This window comes from Acomys minous (assembly GCF_964271855.1).
Source record: "Acomys minous genome assembly, chromosome: 14".
In the NCBI taxonomy this organism is placed as follows: domain Eukaryota; kingdom Metazoa; phylum Chordata; class Mammalia; order Rodentia; family Muridae; genus Acomys; species Acomys minous.
The window spans coordinates 34,496,891-34,524,634 of record NC_140496.1 but is presented as its reverse complement, the minus strand read 5'-3'; the positions used below and the strand labels follow the sequence as shown (position 1 = coordinate 34,524,634).

Below are 27,744 nucleotides of genomic sequence, written 5' to 3'. Positions count from 1 at the left end.
CTCCTGGCAGAAACATAAGCGCTAGTCCAGGACTCTCTCACCTTTTGAGGGGTCGTGGCCTCAGGCCTGTGTAGTATTTGTAATACAGACTCCACTGGAGGGAGGAGTAATGACTCTTCCTAACCACAGCTTCTCTTACTCATCTTTTATTCCTCAAAACATAATGCCTCTTGTTAATCACACACACACACACACTAAATAAATAAAAATTAAAAAAAACCAAATGGGTATGATTGTTTAGAGTGTAAACCCTACATTTGGTTTCAGTTGACATAGATAACCTGCATAAGGAAAGCCCCTATCCCTAAATCCTGATGGGTGGCAAAATGTAGCTGTAACTTGCCTCAGATGATTATGGTTTTCAAGTTTAAAAGCTCTCTAACATTCTGGCTCTGGGGAAGAGGTCTGTGTGTTGTAGTTCAGCTCCCATGTATGTTCAGTGGCTTTGATCAATCAGTAGTGCCTTGATTACTATAAACTCTTGTGTGTTTCATTGACTTGGGAATGTGAGCTGTGTTGGATCTCAGTAGACCCTATAACACAAAGGCCTTACCTCATTCTTTCCATTCACAGAACTTCTCTCCAGTACAACTTCCTTCATGATGATGAGCACTATAGAAATGTACAGCGGCATCACCATGTAAATACTTTCATTAGGCTGTTCTTCCTTATGAATTCTTTCATGATGGAATGTACAAAAGCTTCATCATATTCATTGCACTCATCATGTTTCTCTCCTGTATGAATTCCTTCATGGTTTTGAAGATGCCTGCGACATGCAAAGGCTTTACCACACTGCTTACATTCATAGGGTTTCTCTCCAGTGTGTGTTCTTTTATGTATTGAGAGACTACTGTGACATGCAAAGGGTTTACCGCATTGATAGGCGTTTTCTCCAGTATGTATTCTTTTATGCCTTTGAAAATGACAGTGATATGCCCACTTTCTACCACATTGGATACTTTCATTGGGTTTCTCTCTCGTATGAGTTATTTTATGTATTTGGAGACTATTTTTTTTTACTACACAGAACCTGAATTTGAAACTAAGTTAAACATATAAATGGACATTAAAGCTAATGGCAAAGCATTTTGGGAGCTTAAGGCAAGATTTCATCTAAATGAATTTAGAAAAGTGCTGAAAAGATGTAATTTCAAATATAGATTATGCAGAAATATAAAATGCATCAATAACTTAATGTAGTTTTCAAAGCCTACACTACTGGGGAAAAGAGGCTTATGATCTTAATGCCTGCATTAAGACTGGCAGAAGCCATGCAGAGTTAATGATGAACTCACTATTTACAGAAGGATGGCAAAAAACATTTACACCATGTGATCATGCTGATTGCCGGACTGAAAGCTCTTGGCTAGAAGCAACAGAGAAAATGTACCAACATGTTACTTTAGAAAATAAAGGGTCATTTTAATAAAGTAATTCTGCCGGAGGAAATGAGGCCCTGAGTGTAAGCATGTGCGCTCTACAAACCCAAATTCCAACCAATCCATTCATAGTACTAAATATACAAGGTCAGCATGGTCGTTTTAACACATTAATCTTTTTTTTTTTTTTTTGGTTTTTTGAGACAGGGTTTTTCTGTGTAGCCTTGGCTGTCCTGGACTCACTCTGTAGACCAGCACATTATTCTTTATAATAGTTCAAACACAATCCTTACCATGCACAACTTCAAATAAAACAAATATTTTTATTTTGAGACACAGGGTATTTGTTCATGAATTATAAGACCTATATACAATGAAAGACATACCTACACAATCAAGATTCTTAATATGCTTCTTAAATGCAGTGACATTCTTCAGACTTTTTTGTATTGACCACATTAGTTTTCAAAATGTATTTGGAAACTGTTATGATGTCCAAAGTCTTTACGATATTGGATATGTTCACAGGATTTCCCTCCAGTGTGTGTTCTCTCATGCCTTTGAAGATCACTGTGACATAAAAAGGCTTTAGCACATTGCTTACATACATAGGGTTTCTCTCCAGTGTGTGTTCTTCCATGACACTGAAGATCAAGGTGCTGTACAAAGGCTTTACACATTGTTTACATCATAGGGTTTTCTTCCGGTGTGTGTTCTTTCATGATTTTGAAGATAACTGTACTGTGCAAAGGCTTTATAGCACATTGCCTACATTCATAAGGTTTCTCTTTAGGGTGTGTTCTTATGTAAGTTCATTGATAACGGTGCTGTGCAAAGGGTTTACCACATTGCTTATATTCATAGGGTTTCTCTTCAGTATGTGCTCTTTCATTACTTTGAAGATGAATATGCTGTGCAAAGGCTTTACCACATTACTTATATTAATACGGTTTCTCTCCACTGTGTGTTCTTTTATGTATTTGGAGGTTACCATGATGTGCAAAGGCTTTACCACATTGCTTACATTCATAGAGTTTCTCTCCACTGTGTGTTCTTTTATGTATTTGGAGATTACTGTAATGTGCAAAGGCTTTACCACATTGCTTACATTCATAGGGTTTCTCTCCAGTATGTGTTCTTTCATGATTTTTAAGATGACTGTTTTGCACAAAGGCTTTACTACATTGCTTACATTCATAGGGTTTCTCTCCACTGTGTGTTCTTTTATGTATTTGGAGATTACTGTAATGTGCAAAGGCTTTACCACATTGCTTACATTCATAGGGTTTCTCTCCAGTATGTGTTCTTTCATGATTTTTAAGATGACTGTTTTTCACAAAGGCTTTACTACATTGCTTACATTCATAGGGTTTCTCTCCAGTATGTGTTCTTTCATGACTTTGAAGATATCTGTGCTGTGCAAAGGCTTTACCACATTGCTTACATTCATAGGGTTTCTCTCCAGTATGTGTTCTTTCATGAATTTGAAGATGACTACGCTTTGCAAAGGCTTTATCACATTGCTTACATTCATAGAGTTTCTCTCCAGTATGTGTTCTTTCATGATTTTGAAGATAACTGTACTGTGCAAAGGCTTTACCACATTGCTTACATTCATAGGGTTTCTCCCCACTGTGTGTTCTTTCATGTGTTTGGAGATTACTGTAATATGCAAAGGCTTTACCACATTGCTTACATTCATAGGGTTTCTCTCCAGTGTGTGTTCTTTCATGAGTTTGAAGACTACTGTGATGTGCAAAGGCTTTACCACATTGCTTACATTCATAGGGTTTCTCTCCAGTATGTATTCTTTTATGACTTTGAAGATATCTGTGCTGTGCAAAGGCTTTACCACACTGCTTACATGCATAGGGTTTCTCTCCAGTATGTGTTCTTTTGTGACTTTGAAGATGACTGTGCTGTGCAAAGGTTTTACCACATTGCTTACATTCATAGGGTTTCTCTCCACTGTGTGTTTTTTTATGTGTTTGAAGATTACTGTGCTGTGTAAAGGCTTTACCACATTGCTTACATTCATAGGGTTTCTCTCCAGTGTGTGTTCTTTTATGCCTTTGGAGATTATCTTGACGTGTAAAGGATTTACCACACTGGGTACATTCATAGAGTTTCTCTCCAGCATCAACTCTTTCAAGTCTTTCACGATGAAGGTGATATGCAAAGGCTTTATCACATATAGGATATTCGAAGGGTTTTTCTCTTGTTTGATTTATCTCCTTCCTGCAAAGATAATTGACACATGTGAAAATTTATCACTTTTAGTACACTTATGAATCATTTTATCCTTTTGAATTAATTTTACAACTTGGTCTAATGATAGAAAAGTATCAGATCTTCTCACTTTGTTTCCATTTATGGTGCTCCCGTTCTTTGGGGGTTGTTTTGAGAATTTGAAGACCGCTGTGATGTTCAGAGCATTTATTACATGGTTTACATTTGTAGCATCCTTTTTCTATAGGTTTTCATGTACTTAAAGAAAACAAGAACTCAGAGATTTACTACATTGATTCCATTCATAAAATTCCCTTTGATTTACAACATTGATTCCATTCATAAAATTCATTGGATGGTTCCAATGAAGTTGGAAAACCAGTGAACTGAAAACTTGTATCACATTCAGAAAGTCTACTCAAAAGTGGGGACTACAACATAGTTTCTGTTTGTTCTGGGACACAGAGGTATGGTGCTTCCTTTAATACCGCTTTGCTCACATGTCCTGTATCCATTGTGACATAAGATATAGCTATTAAAAGAAGAATAACAAGTGAAAAGGCTCCATATTGCAGTCACACACTTAGATGCTTGTTCCTCATAGACAGGTGGTGTAAGGATTAAGGTTTCTCCACAATCACGTTCTTGACTCTCACAAACTGTCCCCTCACTAAACTGCTTTACTATGGACTATGTGCTTATTAGAAAGTTTTGAACATATACTTATCACTTATCCCATAAGTGTACCTTCTCTGCACATTGAGATACATGCTACACATATAACACGCTATGACACTAAGGGAGCCAGGTGTGGTGGCACACACCTTTAATCCCAGCACTTGGGAGGCAGAGGCAGGCAGAGTGCTGTGAATTCCAGGCTAGCTTGGTCTACAAAGTGAGTCTAGGATAGTCAAGGTTACACAAAGGAACCCTGTCTTGAAACACCAAAAAAAAAAAAAAGACCTTCATGGACATGGTTTTGTGAGAATGTATTTGTCCCCAAAACACATAAAGGAGTGCTTTCCTTTAAAATATGCAGGACATGTTACATTTTCTTTGGAGGTATATATATATCAGCTTCCACATGAGAATTACCTTTCATATCTTCTTGACCTTTGACACTGTTCTTCAATAGTGTGGTCTCTCCAATTGTATCCTAAAACATAGTACCAGAAAATATATGATATATCTTTGGAAATTAGGTCAAACTTACGACACTACCTTCAGTGAATCTGACAACCATGCCTGACTTAATCACCTCATCCCTCCTCAGTTTCAATTCAAATTACAAAACAGCATCAATAGCAAAGAAACAGGTGCCTTGGATTTTAAAAATTGAAAACAAAAAATTTTGTCACAGTCTTACCTATAGTGGTGAGATTCCAATAGGTGTCCAGCATCACATCTTTGTAGAGATTCTTCTGGGAAGGATCCAGCAAAGCCCACTCTTCCCGAGTGAAGTTCACATGCACATCATCCAAGTTCACTGCACCCTAAAATGTCCCAAACATGTGTACAACAGGAAGCATGATAGTGACAACACTGGAAGTGTATAATTCTCTGACATAGAATTCATATAATTCTGGGCTTCTTCCACTTATATCCTGACACAGAAGCTCTAATGTACTCAGCAGGTCACGTTAGGTGACTTAGGTCACCTAGGAAAGTGAATAAGATTCTCCTCTATCATTTCTGAACTCTTTGAATAGGATATAGCCTTTCAAGAGAAATGAAAATTAACAGATAAGGAAACAGAGAGAGAGGAGAGAGAGAGAGAGAGAAAGGTAAGAAACATCAACAGTACTGAGCCCTCATCAGAGAAACTGTATGAACTGTTACTAAAGAATAAAAACAAAACAAAAGAAAAGAAAAAAGGACAAGCTGGTTGTACTGGCTCATCCCTTTAATAAGAGTACTCATGAGGCACAGGCAGGTGCACCTCATTGAGTTGGATGACAGACTGGTCTATGCCATGAGCTCAGGGACACACAGAGGTAGTTATTAAGACCTAACTCCTACAAAAATCAAGGAATGAAACAGAAAGACCCCAGAGGACTTTACTGAAGTTGCTACAAAGAATTGCACACTCACTCTAGTTCTGTATTCATCTTAAAGATTCCTAAAATGCCCAGCTTAAACTGTAACAATGATAAGATCGTACTAACAGCAAATGCATGTTTCACATGGACAGAGTTTTGGGAACCTGGGAAAGAAACTAATTATCAGTACTCTCATTTTTGTTTTCATACTCTACGCATAAGGTTGAGGGGCCTAGAGCATCTCCATGCTGCCCCCATTCTGTTGGAAACCCCCTACTGTAAATTCTTCCTAGTTTCAAGAATAAATGTTTCTTGGCCCAAACACTTAAGATAAAAATTGCTGCATTGTGAATACAGCCTTGAAGAGAAAGCTCACCTCCCTTCCCATGTGTTCCCTCCCTACTATAGCTTCTGCCTACATCCTGACCAACCCTGGTACTCAAGGACAACTTCTCCATCTTGTTGGCAGGGCCAATCAGGTTCATGTTCCCAGGTCCAGAAGGCCACTCCTATCCTCATTGATGGAAACTTCCTGGCTCAACCCCTGAATGAAAATATGATTGGACAATGTTCTGGTTCCCCCTTCCTCCACCTTTTTTTCCACATCCTTTAAAAATATTGTACAGTCTCTGTTCAAGGATGCTGTTCAGATCCCAATGTGGCCGCATCCCTGTGCTCAGGAAATAAAGGTTTCATTTTCAGTTGTTCTACCTATAGTGAGTTTTCTTTGCTTCCACCTCAAACACAACAAGATAAAATATTAGCAATATAAATGTTGATTTCCATTTTGTTTTCCTTTTTTTTACCGAGACAGGTATTTCCTGTGTAGCCTTCACTGTTCTGTTCTTCCTTCTTTAGACCAGGCTGGCCTCAAACACATAGCAATCCACCTGCATCTGCATCCTTGAGAGTGGGATTAAAGGTGTGCTCCACCACGCCTGTGTGCAAGGGTTGATATTAAGTGAATTACATGGGCACAAGAGATGTCTCAGCAGTTCAGAGATCTTGATGATCTTGCAAATAATTAGCTTCAATGGCCAGTACTTACATGGTTGCTCACAACTACCCATTATTCCAAGTTCACGAGTTCTCAGGCCATCTACCGACTACTGTGAAGTCCAGGCACACATGGGGTGCACTGTAAATATGTTTTGGTTTTGATCCCAAGCGTGGAATGTGAAACTGTCTTGTGTGAGGGTATTTGGTGTTTGTCTATTAGAAAAAGAACTGCCTCATGCGGGGAAATGTTCTTTGCCAGTAGAAGAACATCCTGTATGGACTATGGGAGAGAAAATATAGTCCAAATATGAAAGATCAATCCCTTTTGCATCGCTTTATATTGCCTGGCTGCTCAGAGTTGCTCTTGCTTTGAGATGCTCTTAGAGAGATACAGTCCTGGGAACCCTTCCAGGTTTCAGCTGTTGCCATTGCACTCATGTTTGCTGAATGTTGGGTTTGCTGATGAAGGGATCAGCTGGAATCCTGATAACTAAGAGTGGAACCTCCCTCCAAGGAACTGAGTGAAAGAAGGTGACCTCCATAGTCCCTATCAGCCCTTTTCTCTCCTAATGTGAGTTGCTGCATTGAAAGTGTGATAGAGGCATTAATGAGCCCCAAATAAAGTAGGCTTTTAAAAAATTATTTATTTATTATTATGAATACAGTGTTCTGCCTGCATGTACACTTGCAGGACAGAAGAGGGCATTACCTCACATTACAGATGATTTAGAGCCACCATGTGGTTGCTGGAAATTGAACACGGGAAGTTTGGAAGAGCACGTGGTGCTCTTAACCACTGAGCCATCCCTCCAGCTATAAAGCAGGCTTTAAAAAGATCAAAGCCTGCATTGCATAATCATACTCATAGGCAAAGACTCATATTCATCAAAAAAATTTAAGACAAACACAACATGTAGGAAGAATGCCACACACCTGCAATCTAACAACTCAGAGGCTCAGGGAGTATTAATGTCATGAACACATGCCATCCTGAGAAAGAGAATATATAGTCTCTGCCAAATTTCAATATCCAACATGTGGATGAAGGTCAGCAAACAGCATCTGCTTGACAAGTACAAGAACCTACATTCCAGGCACATCAGACACTAACATAACATGAAAAGAAACCAAAAGCCAGCAAAGTTGGCCTACATCTAATCCCAGCACTCTGGAGAGAGTCAGGTGGACCTCTAAGCTGGAGGCCTGCCTGGTCTACGTATAGAGAAACTTTGACTTCAAAAACAACAACAACAAAACTAACATTAGAACAACTTTGGCTAGCAAATTAGCTTAGCACTGAACAGCAATTGCATCTACTGTATTTTATATCATTTAGGAATAGTCTACAATGGTGAGGTCTTGAGAAGGAAACTGATGAGTTTCAACCACAACACAGTAGACAGGAAGACAGGAAGTGGGGTGAGTACACAGACACTCAAGTCACACCCCCAATAAGGAATCTAGAGAGGATCCGACTACAAAAACTTCCATAAGCTTCTCCAATAACCCACAAATCACAAACAAGTGTGCAAAGACATCATCCTTTCTGGGAGTGTTTGTGTTTTTATTCCATCTGACTCTTGTCACCTTGGGCTCATGGTCATCCCATGATGAAAATGCATTTAGTCAACTTCAATGATCCTAGTAGTCTGCAACAGCCTGGACACTATTCAAATGTCCAAAGTCTCTTCTGACTCTCTAGACAATCTCTTGATGGCCACATCTTGTCAATTCAGAAAACAAGCTATAACTTTCTAATCTTCACTGGCATGGAATAGTCCTTCCCATTCCAAATAGAGGAATGTGTGCTGAGTGAGGGAAGATAGGACCAAGGCAAGAAAGCATGATAGAAGGCAAAGCACAAATCCTCTATCTCTGTCTCAGATACATGCGGCTTCAGTCTCAAAGGGTTTAGATGTCCCTATCCCTGAAACCCGTCACACATCTCTCAGATTGGTTACTTCCACTCCCTACATGCATCTCTCCATGGCTGACTTCTCATAGCTCAGTTAACTCAACATCTTGTGGTCTCCAAATACAACCCAGGCTTTCTTATCCTTATGCCTTCAAGCAATGAACTCTCACAGTCTCCTCACTGGGGCTATGACTCTGGAAATAGACAGCGGGAATACTGCTGAACTGAAACCACAGAGGAAGAAGCCTCTTCCTTCCAGGAACAGTATAGCATGGGTGGGTGGTCCTGTCAATTGGGCTTCTATCTTGGAATGGCTCATACCTTGCTTTGCCCACCTAAAGCAGATTTTGTAGGAAGTTCCTTCCTGGGACTAGAAATAACTTGGCCTACCCTTCCCTTAATTCAAGACTTAAAAGGATTAAGTGTCACCCTTAGGGCATCTTCTTAGGCTTCCAATCCAGAGCAAGGGCCTGCCCTGGAATGGTGACCACCTCCTTGAAAGTTCCTGCCTCGGTTTCAGCATTGGACTGCATCTGATACAACCTACTGCTCTTCTTTCCCTACAAACCACAGACATGTGTTTATTTCTACACCATTTGTTACTTTTTTACAGTGTGGTCCTTAATGAGCCACTAGTAAAAATCATCCAAAGGGTCAATAGTCCATTTCGGAGTTCTGTAACCTACATCAAAAGTCAATCAATTTTCAAGCAATGGGTAGCATGACCCGATATTTATTTTTTTAAACAATACACAGGAAAGTTTCATCATACATTTCCCCAGGCTACTGCCAATGTGTTTACAAGATGCTCATAGCATCATCATTCCTTTAGCTAAATATGATTGAAAGAAAAAGTTGACCTACTTCCAGTCTCAGACCAACAGCTATGCTATGCAAGCCTAGGCTAACTGCCAAGGGGGCCTCTGTCATAAAATATCTGTAAAACTCGATGATCCAAGCTCCCTTCTGGGGCTCTCAAAGCATATTCTAACAAATGTTTCTACAAGTAACAGTACCTAGCCAGGTACTGTTGTGTCAAGGTCCTAACTTTCTTTCCTGCAGTTTCTGCTTGGGTGCTCACAGTCAGAGCAAAAAACTCTATTTTCTTAAGACTTTAGCAAGATGTCATTTCAATATTTTCTGTGGGAAAAAGTTTTCCATGTATGAAATTTCTAAGGGCCGAGAAATAAAGAGAAAAAAAAGTTTTAGGAGAAATAGCAGATTTCTAAACAGTTTTACACTTGGACCACACATAATATTTAGGGACAGTAGTGATCAGCCAGAGATCTTTGGAACTTGGTCAATCAAAGACTCATGCTGGAGAGATGGCTCAGAGCTTAAGAGCACAGTCTGTTCTTTCAAAGGTCCTGAGTTCAATTCCCAGCAACCACATGGCTGCTCACAACCATCTACAATGACATCTTGTGCCCTCTTGTGGCAGGCAGGCGCATGTGTGAAGAGAATATGTATAAATAAATAAATAAATATTTGCCGGGCGGGGTGGTGTATGCCTTTAATCCCAGCACTTGGTAGGCAGAGGCAGGCAGATTGCAGTGAGTTCGAGGCCAGCCTGGTCTACAAGGCGAGTCCAGGACAGCCAAGGCTACACAGAGAAACACTGTCTCAAAAATTAAAAATAATTAAAAAAATCAAAGCCTCCACAGTTGTTCTAGATGTCTGGAGATCATGTTGGATTGTCAGAGGCCTCTGGAATTTTGCCAAGAAAAACCTTTATGACCTGTCTTCCTGTCTGTGACACCCAGCTACATATACAGCTGCCCCTGGCCACAAGCTGGCCAGGACCAATCAAAGGTCAGTTGGAACTGGTGTGTCGCCGGGCGTGGTGGCGCACGCCTTTAATCCCAGCACTCGGGAGGCAGAGGCAGGCGGATTGCTGTGAATTCGAGGCCAGCCTGGTCTACAAGGTGAGTCCAGGATGGCCAAGGCTACACAGAGAAACCCTGTCTCAAAAACGCAAAAAAAAAAAAAGAACTACATTGTCTAGTTAGTAAAAGGATCTGGAGTCAGAGCCTACCACCTTGTTCCACTGACAACCCCTGACTGAGCTGATTGTGGTAAATAATTGATCTCTGAGAACATGATGGCTCACTATGAAGACATTGTGCATGGGACTAGGTGGGATGCATCCAGACCTTCACCACTCTCTGGGACCTGAGACCCAGTCACTACTCAGGGTTGGCCCTAGAGACGCTTCTTCCTCTCTTCCTGTCATCACCACAGACCATCCCCATCTGCCCTTCTCCTCCTACCTCATCTCTTTGCCTGAGCCACTAACTATGGGCACACACACCCTGCTCAACCACAAGCCATGATGGACAGATGACCAGGTAGCCTGACCAAAGAGAGCCCACTATGTGTTTCTGTACACTCAATTCTCACACACTGTATAGAATACCTGAGAAAGCTTCCTCCCCACTTTCCATGTCTCCTGTGGAGAATTCAGACCGTACCAACTGCCTCATATCTGAGTCAAGCCCCTATTTGGGCAGACACATTCCTGATCAACCACATTCCATGCCTGCCCAAAGCCTTACACAAGGTGCTAGAAGAAAAATCCGACTCGAGGTTAACTACACCCATGTAGACACAGGGCATGAATAACTTCACATGAGCAAAACCAAAAGAACAGAAGGTGTACACACATGCCATACACTTGGGCCATGCACATATACACAGACACACCACAACCACCACCAACAAAACACCAGGGATTAATAATCACTGTTCATTGATATCTGTCAATACCATGACCTCAACTTACGAATAAAAAGACTCCGGCTTCCAGAATGGAGGCTAAAACACAATCCGTCCTTCTACTGCCTACAACAAATACAGTTCAACAGCAAGGACAGACATCGCCTCAAGGCAAAGGGCGGCAAAAAGAGACTCTGAGCAAATGAAGAGAATCAAGCTGCTATGGCCACTTTAATATCTAAAAATACACTTCAAACAAAAAGTCATTGAGATGGGCAGGACACTGCATCAAAGAAAAGTCTACCACGATATCTTTTAAATTCTTAACATCGGCCGGCTACACAGCCAAGGCTACACAGAGAGACTCTGTCTCGAAAAACCAAAAAAAAAAAAAAAAAAATCTTAACATCTATGTCCCAACACCAGAGCACCCAACATTGTAAAAGAAAGTGCAGCTTGCCGGGCGTGGTGGCACCCACCTTTAATCCCAGCACTTGGGAGGCAGAGGCAGGTAGATCACTGTGAGTTTGAGGCCAGCCTGGTCCACAGAGTGAGTCTAGGACAGCCAAGAGAGACCCTGTCTCAAAGAAAAAAAAAAAACCGAAAAAAAAAAAAAAAAAAGAAAGTGCAGCTTAAATTACCATAGACCTTCATGTACTAATAGTAGAAGACTTCAGTATCTCTCTCTTACCAAAAAACGGGTCCTTTAGGAAAAATAAACAGAGAACTACTCCAGGTAACCAAAGTTAAAAGCCAAAACAACCAAACTGATATTTACAGACCATTCCATCCAAACAGAAAATAATATACCCCCTTCCCAGCAACTCATGCAACGTTTTCCAAAACTGATGATACCCAAACACAGCACAAGTCTCAACAACTACAAAGAAGTTGTAGTGACCCTTGTAAAGTATCAGATCACCAAGGATAAATGGGGCACACCATCACCAACAGACACAAGAGAAAGCTTAGACACTCATGGAAACTGAACAACTCTCCACAGAATGAAAAAAGGGTGAAGATAGCAGTGTGCAGAGTGTGGTGGTGCATGCCTGCATTTCCAGCACTCTGGGAGGCATAGGCTCTGTGAGCTCCAGGCCAGCCTGGTCTACAAAGTGAGTCCGGGACAGTCAGGGCTAAACAGAGAAACTCTGTCTCAGTAAAAGAAAATAAACAAAAAGAAAAAAGAAGAAATACAGTGTTAGTAAACAGGCAGCAATGGAGCCACCCCTAGAGGCACTGATAACCATGGGAAAACGGAAAATAAAAAGCGGCCCAGGAAGCATGTCTTCTGAAACATGCCAGCACCAGCAGGCAGGATTCAGGTCTATTAAGCCACGTGGGCACCTTGTGTGCATGCGTGTGCACTTTCTGCACTAGACGAGGTAGACCCAAGCCATCTCCTAACCATCTCCAAAGACTGTCTTGGTATTCCCTTCCCATTAAAAAAAAAAAAAAAAACCCCTCTAGTATGGATCTGCCACGTGGTGTGATCTCTTTTTCAGCGCAGAGCCCGGCTGCATACATGCTAATATAAAGACTATAGAAACCAATGACAATAGCTACTATGCTAACTAATGGAACACCATGATCAGTCCTCATTCAGAGGCCACAGTCTGGTCCAAAGAGTGACTAGGACCAGCCCAGGGAGGACCCGCTGCACCAGCTCCTGGGGCTCAATTCTCTGCTTCTCCTGGTTGGGCAGTGACCCTGTGCTCACCATGTCTCGGCTTCGAAGCTAGCGGGAGCTCCCCTCACAGCACACAGCAGTTGCCCTCAGCACATCACACCGAAGCATTAAAGCCCGTTCAGCTACAGAGTGGAACCTGCAGCATGGGACCAGGAATAACTCCCCTCCTTTTCCTGCTGACAATTCTGCCTCAAGGCTCTGATTGGCTAGTGTGTCTTGAGTGACATGAGCAGAAGGGAAACAGCACAGTGGGCCTGGCCCAGGCTTCCAGGCCAGGACCAGCCCTTTTCCGGATCTGCAGAGCTTTTCATTTCCATAGAGCTTGTGCCTGTCCTCCTATACTCAACCCCTTTGTCTTCTCATCCTGCCCTAGGGAGGACCAGCCACTCCAGCTCCTGCTGCTCAGCTGCCTGCTCCTCCCTAGGTGTGCAGTGTCCACGCCTTCAACGCCTTGGGACTTTGGAGCTTGTCTCAGCTCCCTTCAAGGCCCTCAGCAGGCACTTGCCCTTCTTCCTCCTGGAATCAAGGAAGAAACCATGTATGGCCATTACTCAGCTGGCCATGGACTTATCCGTCAGCCCCAGAACTGCCCAGAAAATTAACACTTAAAGAGAGAGTTTAGGAAACAAGACTTTTATTTTGTGATTTCATGCAGGGTTCAGGTAGACTGTAGCTACTTTTCGCCTGGTACGCATTGGACAATACTGTGGAGTTGTGAGAAGCAAGAAACAGATTGTTTTGTTTTTGGGTTTTGTGTGTGTGTATGTGTGTGTGTGTGTGTGTGTGTGTGTGTGTGTGTGTGTGTAAATGTATAGATACGTGTATAGGAAGGTATCTATATGTCCAGCACACACTAAAACAAAAACACAGCTGTATTAGAGAAGGTTCTCTGCATGAACAGAACTGATATAATGAATCTACATTTATAGAAAGTGGATTTAAGGGCTGGGCAGTGGTGGCACACGCCTTTAATCCCAGCACTTGCAAGGCAGATGTAGACAGATCTATGTGAGTTCAAGGCGAGCCTGATCTACACAGTTCTGCAGGCTGTACACACTTGCTAGATTTGCTAAGAGGATGGAAAGAAGTAAAGTAACTAAGAGAGGGCTTGCTTGCCCGAGGGGATTAATGGTTGCTACAGGAGCATTGGGAGGGAAATAACCACAGTGCATGTCTTCTTATCTGATCATATGACCTCATCTCATGCTCTCTGGGATGGAGGCACGGCCAATTTCCAAACTATGATTCTACAGTGACAGACCAGTGTGTGGACACCCAGAGAAGAATGTCATGTATAGGACACATAGTTTATCACACATGCCCTCAAGCTTGGAAAAGGGAGGGAAAGGCAAACCTGTGTGAACCGCGTTTGTGTGCACTGAAGTATAGTTGAAGGACTGAGGCCCTGCACATTCTGGGTAAGATTAGAACTCTGAAATCCCCAATCAGGAATCTAAGGACAGCTTCACCTTTGAGACCAGCTTACAATGTGAGACTCTTTCTCAAATAAGCAAACAGACAAAAATCCAGAAAGATAGTGCTTTAACAAAAATGATACTTTATTTCCTGAGCCAAATATGAGGAATCAAGGCTCAAATAGTGAACATTGTGGAATAGTGAGTTTCTTTGTGAGAGGTGCTATGGTAACATTTTAAAACAGAAGAAGAGGAAGAAGAAGAAGAAGAAGAAGAAGAAGAAGAAGAAGAAGAAGAAGAAGAAGAAGCAGAAGAAGAAGAAGAAGAAGGAATAGAAGGACGACAACAACAACATCATAGTCAATCCATTTCATAGTCCATTTGTGGCTCCAGGCTTCATACCATCATCTTATTTGCCTGGACTAAAGTGAAGGCAGAGGACAATGCTTCTTCCAGATAAAAACCTCAAGACAAACACTACATCTCTGAAGAGCAGTGGAGGCCCAAGTCAATTTGCCCTTAGTGGGACTGGCCTGGCCTCCACAGTACAGAAATTGCTGTGTTTTTGCTTCTGTCTTCAGCTCTCAGCTGGCTTTCTCTCCTCACTGGTGGTTCCTGCTGCTTCCTGCATTGGAGCTTCAGGCAGAAGCAGACCAGTGGCCAGCTCCCTCCAATCTTTATAACAGATTTATCTTTCATCTTTCAATGGCAAACTGAGTCCCAACGAATACGCAGGCAACCAAGCACAGATCTGATGCTCAAGGACTCTCCTTCCTGGAGTGCACAGGTTGGGAATCAGGGCTCATCTGTCCCTGTAAGCCCTTACTGACTCCAGCCTTTCAGCCTTGTGCTGGGGTTAGGTGATGCTGATCTCAGGTTAATAAGAATGTAACCTCGGAGCTGTAGAGTTCTGCAGGTTAAGGTTGAAGTCTGGTCTTCTCTGGATATCTGATTGCGAGCTGGCTCTATGAAGAATGGACTCCCTTTCTCAGTGGGGGCCCTCACTCCACCTGATCTGGTGACCTCAGAATTTTGTAAGGAGCATCACATAGGAAATACAGACGTGACCTTGCCTGATATCAAGCCCAGGGAATTCAAGGAAGTACCCTACCCTGTGCTGAGCTCTGAGCCTCCAACAAATGGTCTTTAATTGTATCTAGGCACCAACTCCATCTCCTAACACCCACGATAATTAAATACTGCCTTCCTTCCTGTGATAAAGGCCCATGTTACTAATATACAGTATAGTGCATCACTGTATTCTGGCACACAGAGCTCTAGCGAATCAGATACATTCACCCTCACTGCCCAGGGTTTATAACTTCCTAGTTCACAAGTAAAGTTGCCTTAGTCTCCTCACTTCATATGACTGTCTCAGACTCCTCATTCTGGGAAGAGCTTTTAGCTGTTTGCTGACGCGCAGAGTCACGGGTTCCATTGGGGCAAGGCCAAGGCGAACAGCTGGGAAAGCACTGGAGGAGAGGCAGTCTTGTTCTGACAGCCAGTGGGTCACAGGCATTACAGGTGTCCTTTTGAATCCCCTATCATGCTGTGCAGAGTATGAACGAAAGAGGTGTGACATTTGTGGAGCACCCATGTCCCCAGTCCTTGTTAAGACCAGTGGTCACATTCTAAAGGAACTGGCTCAATTTTCACATACCCCGCCTAGGTGTCTAAGTGACCTGAGTACTTTTTTTTCCCAAGGGAGAGTTTCTCTGTGTTGCCTTGGCTGTCCTGGACAAACTTTGTAGATGAGGCTGGCCTCAAACTCACAGAGATCTGCCTGCCTCTGACTCCTGAGTGCTGGGATTAAAGGCGTGTGCCACCACAACCCCAACAGCTCTTATTTCCTATGCACTTTAAACCTGATATTTTAAGCCAGGCATGGTGGAGCACACCTTCAATCCCAGCACTTGGGAGGTAGAGAAGTTAGGGTCTCTGTGAGTTCCAGGGTGGCCTGGTCTACAAAGCAAGTTCTAGGATACTGGAGAAACCATGCCTCAGGGAAAAATTAAAAAAGAAGAAGATGAAGATGAAGAAGAAGAAGAAGAAGAAGAAGAAGAAGAAGAAGAAGAAGAAGAAGAAGAAGAAGAGAATATTTTGAGTCACTGATGGCATATAGATTTAAACCCAGCACTCAGGAGGCCGAGGCAATTGTAGGAGAGGTTTATGTGTTAGAAGCCAGCCTGGTCTTAGAAGTGAGTTGGAGAAAAGCTAGCAGAGAAAGCCTGTGCCAGGAGAGAGGGAAACAAACAAACAAACAAAAACCTGAAAAAAATCAATAACAACAACCCATAAAAAAAAACAAAACACCACCAAAGTCAATAATGTAGTCAGTTGCCCAAAATGAGTTGGGTCTTGAATCCACTGGGGCTCCAGCCAGCTCTTGCATTCCACCTCCAGCTGAGACACCATCACTTTCCCTGCTCACTCTCACTGTCCCACCCCTACCTCAGGACAATAGGCCTGTAGGGAGCCATGATAAATTCTGTCCTGTTAGAAATCCCTTGCTTAGGCTGCATGCTGTGACTTTCCAGTTGCTGACCTTTGCCAGAGGAGGCCTTGTGTTCTAAGTTATCCTAGGACTATTTACCTTTGGAAGAAGTAGGGAAGTCCCTACTGGGAACCACCAGAGGGTCAAGGAAGTTCTTAGAGTCAGCTACTCAGAGAAGTAGGAAGTTTTTACAGGGAGCTATTCAGGCCATTGTATTCTTGCCTGGGGACTAGGGAGAGTGGGATCAGAATAGATCCTATTGATATATATTCTTGTGTGCATTAAAGAGGGTCTTGATCAGAAATTTCCATATTTGACACATTATGTTTCGCATCTCTGCACCCCACTTTCAATCCCCACTCCCTCTTTTATGTGAACCCTGGTTCAATTTGTCCCATGGGCTGGGACAAGTCATAGACCTACTTAGCACAAGGCTTGTTGTGTCTTTCTTTCTCTAGTCCCCTGTCTCTAGTCTCTGTCTAGGTGCAGGCTGGCACCTCAGTGGATTCAAATCCTACCCTCATCTTGGGTAAGTGACTATGCCTCAGTTTCCGCTTTTCTACTGTGGAGATAATAAATAATCCTTACCTCACTGTAAGCACCTATGAGAGCTCTAACATCATGCCATCACAAGGGACATGCAGTGGGGATGCCACCAGAGGTGACTGTGTCAGCACTAGGATTGGTTTTTGTAACCTGGTCACACTTCCCTTTTAGTTTTCCTGAAAGCAGGGTCTCCAAGCCCAGCTGTCACCACAGGGCAAGCTCTGAGAGCTGTGCATGCTCATGTAAACTGAGCAGGTGGCTGGGGGCTCCATGCTTGGCACCCCTTCTGCACTGGACCCCTAGAACCCAAAGGATCAGGAGGCATGAGTGGGCAGGCTTCCTAGAACTTGTCCCAGACCCCGGAACAGACCCTTTCCTCCCAACCCAGTATGCTCATTCTAAGTTCTGGGAAAAAAGAGGGGTTCCGGGAGAGGGGGCAGGGGAAATCTGTGCTATCTGTGTCCCATGTGTATGTGCAGACTGAGGCTCAGGCTGTTGGACCACTTCAGGTGGTGTGTCATCTGGGCAAACTTTTTGAGCTTCCCCCAATACCTTCCACCTATACAGTCAGCTCTTCACACACTTCAAGCCATCCTGCCTCCTCCTAGCAGTCTACACTGCCTATCTCTTCCTGGTCTTCAACCACCACCTCTACCACCTACTGACTCTCCAGAGATATTCACAGAGCTTGGGTCCCTCCAAAGTGGGCAATGTTGTTCTGGACCCACCTCAGTGAAGCCACCTAGTGCAAGTGACCCCAGTTCTACCTGTTGCGCTCACTTGCTGTGCTGCAAGAAAATAGGGTGAAGTATGAACAGATACGTCTTGGCATGTTCCGAGGACCACAGATTGTCTAGAAGTTCTCCAACCTTTCTGGAATAAGGTTGATTCTGTGTCCCTCACACAGGGACCTAAGTCTTCCTCTCCTCCTTAAGCATCTAAGTGAGGATTCCTCTCCCAGGAAGTGTGTGCTGAGGAGCCATTATGTAAGGAAGAGTGGTCTCGGTTGTGAACCTGTGTGAGTCTAACAAGCCTTACACAAGGATCACATATCAGATATCCGGTATATCAGGTATTTGCATTATGATTTCTAACAGTACCGAAATTACTTATGAATTAGCAATGAAAATAAATTTATAGTTGTGGATCTCTAATTTGGAAAATAACTATTAATAAAGCAACAGTTTTCTTTAACCCCACAAGCTTCCAAAATAATTGGCACCGAGAAACTATGGTTTATTTTACAAGCTTAAAGCATTGGAGCTGGGCAGATTTCAACCCTCTCAGCTAGCTAGCTTTCTCTCAGCTACACAAGTGACTTGCCAAAAACTCATCCTTTCTGGGCTGCATCTGCTCCATCAGGCCATGTGTTCTTAGTTCATCTTCTGTTCCTTCCCTCTCCTCCTCTCCCTGCCTCATGGCCTCCCAACCCAAACCCAGGAACTTAAACTCCTCCTCTCTCTCTTCTGCCAAGTCAGCAGCTTCAGCACTTTTTATTAACCAATCAACTTTAAATTTGTTACAGTAAGCTTTATACAACAAAGTCAGGTGTTTGTGAGACTGTGCTTATCTAGGCAGGAGCAAGATCTTGGGGGGCAGCAATTAGCACTAGAATACACGGCATCAGACAAAGTCCCAACAAAGACAAGTATTAAAGGGTCTCAGCATTAGGTAGGCTGAAAATCAGTGCTCTGGGCTCTTCCTTAAGGGCACTAATGTCACTCACAAGGGCTTGACCCTCCCTAAGCTACAAACCTCCCACAGACTACCTCCTCATGGATTTCAACATTGTAATATGTTTGGGTTTGAGAGTAGTCCAACATTCAGTTCACAACATAGATAGCTCATCTCCAGTGTAAAATCTTCTGTACTGGCTTTAAGTTCATTGTTTAAGGAAGACATCATAATATATTTTTCACCTTTTGTTAGTTATGTTTTCTTTGTTTGAAAACAATACTTCTGTGTGACCACACACCCTCTTGTGTTGGCCATTGGTTCAGTGGTCAGCAGAAGGTGGACTACATAACCTCATTGTCTTATTGAAACACATGTGCCACCTGGAGTTTCCTCAACATTTGTAATGGACACTTGATTGACCAGGCCTACCAGGGTTGGATTATGTCTCCTGCATAGGGACAGAACACAAGACACAAAGAAGGAGAGCAAGTCTTTGATCAAGCTCTCAAATTTTATTGTTCAGGTAGAAGGTTTTATAAGGCAGGGGGCAGGGAAGCATATTGCTATGGCAACCCAGCTGCAGGCTATCTCCAGATTCGAGGAATTCCAACAGGTCACAATGTTTTGCTGACTTTTGCTCTCTTTATCAGACCTAACCTCTAAACTACAATAGGGTGGCTCCGTCTAAATTTTATCTTTAGTCTAACTGCTGAACCACCACAGGGTCAGCTGGTTTCTGGTAAATAAAAGACTGCTGGAGAGATAGAAACCTAGGCTCTGACAAGATGGCTGAACATTGGCCATATGGCCTACTTTCCCCAACACTTGATCACCTTTGCTATCTGCAGCCTCTTTCCTTGATGGCCAAACAAGTTTTAAAGATGTTTAACATAACAGTGTTGAGCAAGGTTTTTTCTTTTCAGCATAGCCTTTCACAGTCGTTTTACTATGCTAGTGGAGATGTGGGTGTACAATGAGGGCATAGAGCATGGGGTTAATTAAATTTCATTGTTATGTGTGGGTGAATCACAGATACTGAGTGTCTAAAAACCTCCAGACATAATCATTGGCATAAAAAAACCCAAACATTTCTTTGTCCAAAACAGAATACTGCTTCATCCTGAGAGTCTTCAGGAACTCAGCATCACTGTGCTCTGAGAGCCCATCCTCCAGCAGCTGATGGGTGGAAGTGCAGCCAAACATTAGGTGAAGCTTAGGGAATCCTCAGAGGAGGGGGAGGGAGGATTAAAGGAGCCAGAGAGGTCAAGGACATTGCAAGAAAAACTACAGAACCAGCTGTCCTAAGCCAATAGGGGCCCAAGAGGCTGAACCAGCAACCAAAGATCATGCATGGAATGGTACTAACTCCCATGCACATGTGTAACATATGTACTTCTTGGTCTTCATGTGGGACCCCTAACCACTGGAGCAGGGACTGTCACTGACGCTATGGCCTGCCTTTGGACCCCTTTCCTCTAAGTGGGGTGCCTTGTCTACCCTCAGTAGGAAAAGATGTGCCTACTCCTACAGTAATTTAATATGCCAGGACACATTAATATCCACAGGAGACTGTCAGGAGCCAACCCAAGGTCACTCAAGGCTAAAAAAATCTACTGGCTATGGAAAAATACTGATGGCCCATTCCAAAGCTACCTTCCTCCTTTCACCCCTTGCAGATGTTGTTCAGCAGGATAGCTCGGGACTTTCCAAGAGATAGTGTTCCGAGATAAACCACAGGATGTTCCCCTGATGGCATCATCCGGAGGCATTCTCAGACCCCACCCCTGCTGCTCAGCCCCTGCCTCCACCCCATATAAGCTTTTGCTCTTGATTCAATAAACAGACCTTGATAGGAACTCTACTTGGTCTTGCCTCCTTTCTTTCTCGTCCCATCTTTCAGGTATGGCTCCCCTCGCGACCCCGTAATTACTGGTCCTGCTGTACGGGACAGGAGACCTGTGCTTCTCAGAGGTCAAGAGGAAGGGAAGTGGGTAGAGGAGAGGATATATATAAAATTTACCACTTATTAGGAACTCTTCAACCTATACAATGACACAAGATACCAATGCATTCTTCTAATGATTCATTTTATCATCAATGTGGGAAACATTAGTACACTGGATTTATTTTTATTTATTTATTTATTTATTTATTTGTTTGTTTGTTTATTTATTTTTTGAGACAGGGTTTCTCTGTGTAGCCTTGGCTGTCCTGGACTCCCTTTGTAGTCCAGGCTGGCCTCAAACTCACAGCGATCCGCCTGCCTCTGCCTCCCGAGTGCTGGGATTACAGTCGTTCACCACCATGCCCGGCTAGTACACTGGATTTAATCTATAAGTTTTTAGTCTGTTTTCAGTATTTGATGTGTTTGCTCACATCACTAGCTAGTTAAGAGTGGTTGTTTTGCAGTGCTTTTGAACCTTTAACTCTAAATTACTGAATTGAACTATGGCTATCCCTCACCAGGAGGATGGACAGAAGAAATGGGGTAGATTAACACAATAGAGCATTACCCAACTGTCCAAAAAATGACATAAATGCAATGTACAGAAAGCAGAGCATCTCCAGCCAGCTGACAGGCTACATTAAGGCAGGAACAACATCTTCATGCTCTACACAAGCTATCAACAGTTTTGTTTCTACAATCATAGCACAGTACACTTAACCTCTAAACACAGTGTTCACCATCCTACTTTGTATATGCTTATGTAGTGTCAGCATGTGTGTGTGTGTGTGTGTGTGTGTGTGTGTGTGTGTACATGCAAGTGTTCACAAAAGAGCCCACAAGTGGAGCACAAGTAGAGTTAACAAGTTTTGATTCTCTCCTTCTTAGATCTCCAGCAATTGAGCTCAGGGTATCAGGCTTAGCAGCAAGCAAGAGACCTGAGTTAGTCTAAAGGGCGTGGTGTTGCCCTGCAAAGGCAACCCAGAGATAGAATCTGGCCTGCCAAAAGGTGTCTGAAGCCGGGCGTGGTGGCGCACGCCTTTAATCCCATCACTCGGGAGGCAGAGGCAGATGGATTGCTGTGTGTTCGAGGCCAGCCTGGTCTACAAAGGGAGTCCAGGACAGCCAAGACTACACAGAGAAACCCTGTCTCAAAAAAACAACAACAAAAAAAAAGAAAGAAAAGGTGTCTGATTGTGGGGGTTCAACTTTAATATTTACCAAACCTTCAAAAGAAAAGCAAAAGTTTAAGGTCTCCCTGCAGAATGTTTTAATAACCATGGAAGTTAAATGACTAGAGCTAAAATTCACAGGGTCGACCAAAGAAAAGGTCGAGACAGGAGAAGCCTAACTCAAGGATATATGTATGTATATGTATATATAGTCAGAGTTATAGTTATGTAGCTAATTATATACTTATGTATGTATATGTATGTATATCATGTTTGGCTCTGAAGGGACTATATCAGAGAAAAAAAAAGGAAAGGAGGAAGGAAGGAAAGATGAAACGTTGGAAAGAAAGAATAAAATGTAAGAAAAGGAGAGAATGAGGGAGAAAGGGAGGAAAATGAGGAAATGAGGCGAAAGGAAGGGAGGAAGACAAAGACAGAGAGGAAGAGGAAAAGGAAAGGAGGGAGAGGGAGGGAAAGAAAAGAGAAAGAGAGAAGAGGGCTGCACACGTGGGACATTTTGGGACAGACACCACATTTCTTCAGTTTACCTGTATGTATCTAAAAGAATCCAGCTCTTCTCTGTAGTCCCTTAGTTTATTCCTGGCCCAGGAATCCATCCAGGATACAGGATACACTTAGTCCTCTTTCTGAGTTCCTCTCTCACAGAGCACTATACAACATTTGCTTCCAGGACCGGAGTTCATTAGCTGCGTATGCCAGTCTTATGCTGTGTGTACTGAGTCAGTTTGATGGTTAACACGCTATTTCTCACAACAATACTCTGCAGTAGGTAGTATTGTCCTCATCTTGTGGATGTCTGCCGTCCTGCCCTCAGCAGGAGCTGTGTTCAGATATGGTAGGACACTCCACAGGAAGGACACCTCACAGGTTTATACAGAACAGTGTGGTGTGTTCTTTTACCGACTCCTCTGCTCCAGACACTGATGCTTTCCTAGTGAGTTCCACACTGACGTAATATGCTTGAGCTTTCCCAACGGTGAGCTTCATAAGTCTTTTTTCTATATAACATACCCAGCATTGGACATTTCCTTACAACAGCAAATAATAATACAATTGTGATATTTCTTCAAGTTAATTAAAAGTTTTTCATTTATTGTACGTTATTCACATGGCATCCCAATTGTTCTTATCTCACTGGTATCTTCCCATTTCCACCCTCCCTCCCTCTTCTGACATATTCCCTAGACCTCTAACAACTGGGGAGTTCGCGCCCACCTTCTGACCTCAGCCTATCAGGTCTCTTCAGGATAGCCTGCATACCCTTCCCCTGTGTTCCCCCAATGCTGTGCTGCCAAAAGTCAGTGATCAAATCACCAGCACCTGAGCTCTTGTCAGAGCCAGTTCCTGATATGGGGTCTTGATACTGGTCTATACAGCAAGTAACAGGCCAGCCAGGCCCACATAGTCAGACCCTGCCTCAACGACAAAAAGTTAAATAAAAATAATGTGTACACTTGAAAAACATCAAAATAAATTCAGTTGTCCAATCAATAGTATTTTCAAACGTCAGAACAGAAGCTATAGATAGAAAAATGTCTGTGGTGTAACAGACAACATACTAACATGAACAACACAGGAAAAATGGAAACTTACAAATCATTAGGCAAAATTATGAGTAAGAACTTTAGTTATGAAAACAAATACCATATTTTTTGGACCACAGGATATACTTTTATCCAACCAAAAATCGGGGGAAATTAGGATGTGCTTTATGGTCCAATGGCTGTTTTTACTGTTTTTCTTGTTTTACTGCTCTGAAAACTGGGTGTGTCTTATGGTCTCAAAAATAGGGTACCCCGGGTTCATGTGCAAAGTTTTCTCTCAGTAGCAATCATTGGCACTCAAATTAATACAAACAGCATTTTACTAGAAGACTGCCTCTCCAAAAAAATGTTTTCATTGCAAGTGAAGGCAGGCACTTAAGTTACCTATCTCTTTGCAGGTCACTGGGGTATGCCTAGGCACAGGGATGGCTAGCAATGAGTGGGACAAAATTTCTCAGTGTCCTTCGCAGCAAGCTGTGACCATGTGACTTCTCATTGTCCTACTAGTTACATCAGTGGAACATCTATGTCCTCTGAGTGCTTGGATTTCAACAGCTTGTACCTGCTTTTCCCTTGGGCAAGCCAGAATACAAACAAATTCAAGACTCAGTTTCAGACAGGAAGCCATGTCACAGCTCTAGACTCTGGTAGTAGTGCAAAGTGGGAGGAGCCTGAGTAAAATGACTGAAGCTAAGGGATCCTAGCAGGGGGGGGCAACACACCTCCATATTTACATGAGCAAGGAAGAGACTTCTCCTGAGGAATGGTGAGAGCACAGTTCTAATCTCAGCCATTCAGGGGCCTAAGGTGGGAGACTGTTATGAGTCCAAGAGCAGCCTGAGCTACTAAGTGAGATCTAGGCTATCCTGAGCTACACTGAGACTGTCTCAAAATAACAATGATAATTAACAATCAACAATCATGATAATGGAAGCATCTATATTTTAGGCCACAGTTTAATATTATTAGTAGTACAATTTATGTTTTTGATTATATATGTAGATACATACATACAAGTACATATGTAATTATGTATGTGTATTTATGTATGTTTTTATGTCTGCATGTATATTAATTGTATGTAGCCCTGGCTGTCCTGAAACTTGCTATGTAGTGCAGGCTGGCTTCAAACTCAGAAATCTGTCTGCCTCTGTCTCCTCAATTCTGTAATTTCATGTATGTACCACTATGTCCAACTTTTTTTCTCTTATGGAAAAATACAGACAGCACCTTAACTAATGTGTAGGTCAATATTTGCTTCTTTTGCATAATCGTGTTGAATTCTCACGCTCCCCTGGTACGAGCATGAATTCCATAAGTGTATCAGACACGTGGAGCGTTGCTATGGGATGGCTACTCAGAGAAGCAAAAGTACAAACAGCTCACACTTCTAGGAAAAGAGGAGAACCCTGTGGTGTTTTCATGCTCTGCACTACTACATATCAGAAAATATTTGGTATACTAATGAAGTAATGGCAGCTTATATTAATTAGGTATCGATATCATAAAATTAAGTACATACGGAAAGTCATAGGAATATATACTGAGGATCTCCAGTTCTAGAGATGGAAATTTCATTCTTGTCCCTTCTAGACAAACACTTTACCACTAACCTACAGCTTTACCAGTTTTAAAATTTCATAATTGGAAAATTACATACACACACACACACACACACACACACACACACACACACATATATATATATATATATATATATATATATACATCTGCAGACTCACAGTTTGAGCACCCAATAATGTTAGCTCTGGTTGTGAATATCCATAATTAAAATTAACAACCTTTGATAGACCTTTACATTTCAAATATTACTAGTTACACACTGCGCTCCTGGAGCACAGCGACAAGCCAACACACAAAAGGACCAAGCAGCTGTTCCCATCCTTACCTTCGACTTGGCTTTGCTTCTTGGCTGTGATCTCCTTCTCATTTTTGAATCTGCGCCGTGTGACCCTTCTCCAGCTGCTCCGGACTTGCTTTCCAAGGACAATTTCTTTCTGCCTGTCCTCCTTGGAGAGGCAAGGCAATCTCCTCTTTGGCCTCTGCGCAGACTCCAGCCAGTGCTGAGATCTTGCCAAGCCTGCCACAGCTGTCTCCCATCCTGCCTGCTGAATGGAAGGGATGCAGCCCTGGGCTGTCGTTCAAAGGGATGGATGGCAGTGACCTTGCGAATTCGCTCAGCGGTTTCGAAGGGCAGCGGGGGTGTTAATGATCAGAAGCACCTGCTTCAGCATAGTGGAGTTAGTGTCTAAGGAGTCTACCTTGCATCCTGTTTCCCAGGTCTCCAGGCACCTGGGCTCTTCCTAGGCAGTCATTTGGCTCCTGCTGCCGCCCTGTGGCCACAAGGATACATGACCCAGGCGCCATGTTCCTGCCCTCCATCCAATAGGGGCTATTTGTGCTAGGATTTTCTGGCAGGGAGGGACTGGCTGTTTCTGGCCAGGCCTACCTAGGCCAGGTGTGGCCCTGTGGTGGGACGAGAGTGCAACCCTGGTCCCTGCTCTTGGGTGGTCCTGGAAAATGTATGCCCTTTGTTGCCAACCCGAACATGTCTCTGCTCATCCAGAGGTTGTCCTGAGCATGGGTCACCTGTACCTTGCTCCTCTGTGGTCTGTAAGAGGCCTACATTGAAAAACCCTCTAAAATCTGGTGACACAGCTCTGTGTGCCATTCATGTGCGCTACGATGAGGCTCTTATTCAGTGGTTGAAGTTCAGACTTAACTGTCACTCAACATTCTAAGATGTGGGGCCACAGGAGGAAAACTGAACACTGTGTTGTTTTGGGCCTCTGGTTTAGGCTTTGTCTTTGTTACTGTTGTATTGCTATGAAGAAACACAAGGGCCAAAGCAAATTATAAAGGAAAGCATGTAATTGCTTGTGTGCACCGTCAGAGGATGAGGCCATGGCCATCATGAAGGTCAGCATGGCAACAGGCACACACATGACTGGGAAAAAGAGTTGGGAGCTTACATCAGGAGACAACAACAAAGAACAAAGACACACACACACACACACACACAGAGAGAGAGAGAGAGAGGGAGAGAGAGAGAGAGAAAGAGAAAGAGAGAGATCTTTAGTGGCTGTTTTAAAAGTGTGTTTGTTGTGTTTTCTCTCTCTCTCTCTCTTTTTTTTTTTTTTTTTTGAGACAGGGTTTCTCTGTGATAGCCTTGGCTGTCCTGGACTCACTTTGTAGACCAGGCTGGCCTCAAACTCACAGCAATCTGCCTGCCTCTGCCTCCTGAGTGCTGGGATTAAAGGCTGTGTTTTCTCTCTTAAACTGACTAGCACTATTCTACTTGTATAATAAGCTTGTCTGCACATGAACTGAGCAGTGTTAATCATCTCCTGACACTCTATGCTAATCTGGCTTCCTCTCAGTGTGAATCCCCAGACACTTGCACTGTATGGATGTCTCTGCTCCAGCTGCTCATTTCTCATGGAGGCTGCTGGACCTCTGCTGTGGATGAATCCTCTAAGTCCTCTCTTTTCTTTCTCCTCACCAAGGTGCCAGGAAGTCCATACCTATTCCCTGCTCGGCTTAGGGATTGGCTGTTAAGCTGTTTTAATGGTATTAGGAGAGGACAAATGGGGAACAAAGTTTAGACAGCCTGAAGACAGTACATTCTCAGAACAAAGATAGCAACTAGCTTGGGGGAGGGAAGCAGAGAAATAAACATTTGAATCTTTACACAGTACACAATGACATAATGTCTATGAGAGAAACAGAGAAAGAAAGGGAAGGAGAAAGAGACAGAGAGAGAAAGAATGAGAGAGAGAGAGAGAGAGAGAGAGAGAGAGAGAGAGAGAGAGAGAGGAGAGGAGAGGAGAGGAGAGAGCATGCATGCATGGGAATCGCTGTCATTCAAACCATATCAGTCATATACTTGAAGCATCTAGAGGCTCTGAAAGGATGACTGCTTCCTCCCAGGTATTGAGGC

At 43.0% G+C, this 27,744-nt stretch overlaps 1 protein-coding gene across 2 annotated transcripts in view; it reads right to left on the bottom strand.

Moving 5' to 3' along the window:
* Nucleotides 1-1,734: 1,734 nt before the first annotated feature.
* The window catches only part of LOC311583834 (uncharacterized protein), a 249,954-nt gene continuing 223,944 nt past the window's right edge, over nt 1,735-27,744 (bottom strand). The window contains exons 1-4 of one of the 2 annotated variants that reach the window (XM_084757751.1): nt 13,000-13,264; nt 4,978-5,104; nt 4,707-4,767; nt 1,735-3,620 (exon numbers count right to left, since the gene is read on the bottom strand). In XM_084757751.1, the coding sequence (XP_084613877.1) occupies nt 2,324-3,620; nt 4,707-4,767; nt 4,978-5,104; nt 13,000-13,002 (1,488 nt within the window). In that variant the 5' untranslated portion in view covers nt 13,003-13,264 and the 3' untranslated portion in view covers nt 1,735-2,323. Of the gene's footprint in view, nt 3,621-4,706; nt 4,768-4,977; nt 5,105-12,999; nt 13,265-27,744 lie in introns of those variants that run through there. The other variant, XM_084757752.1, reaches the window with a different exon arrangement.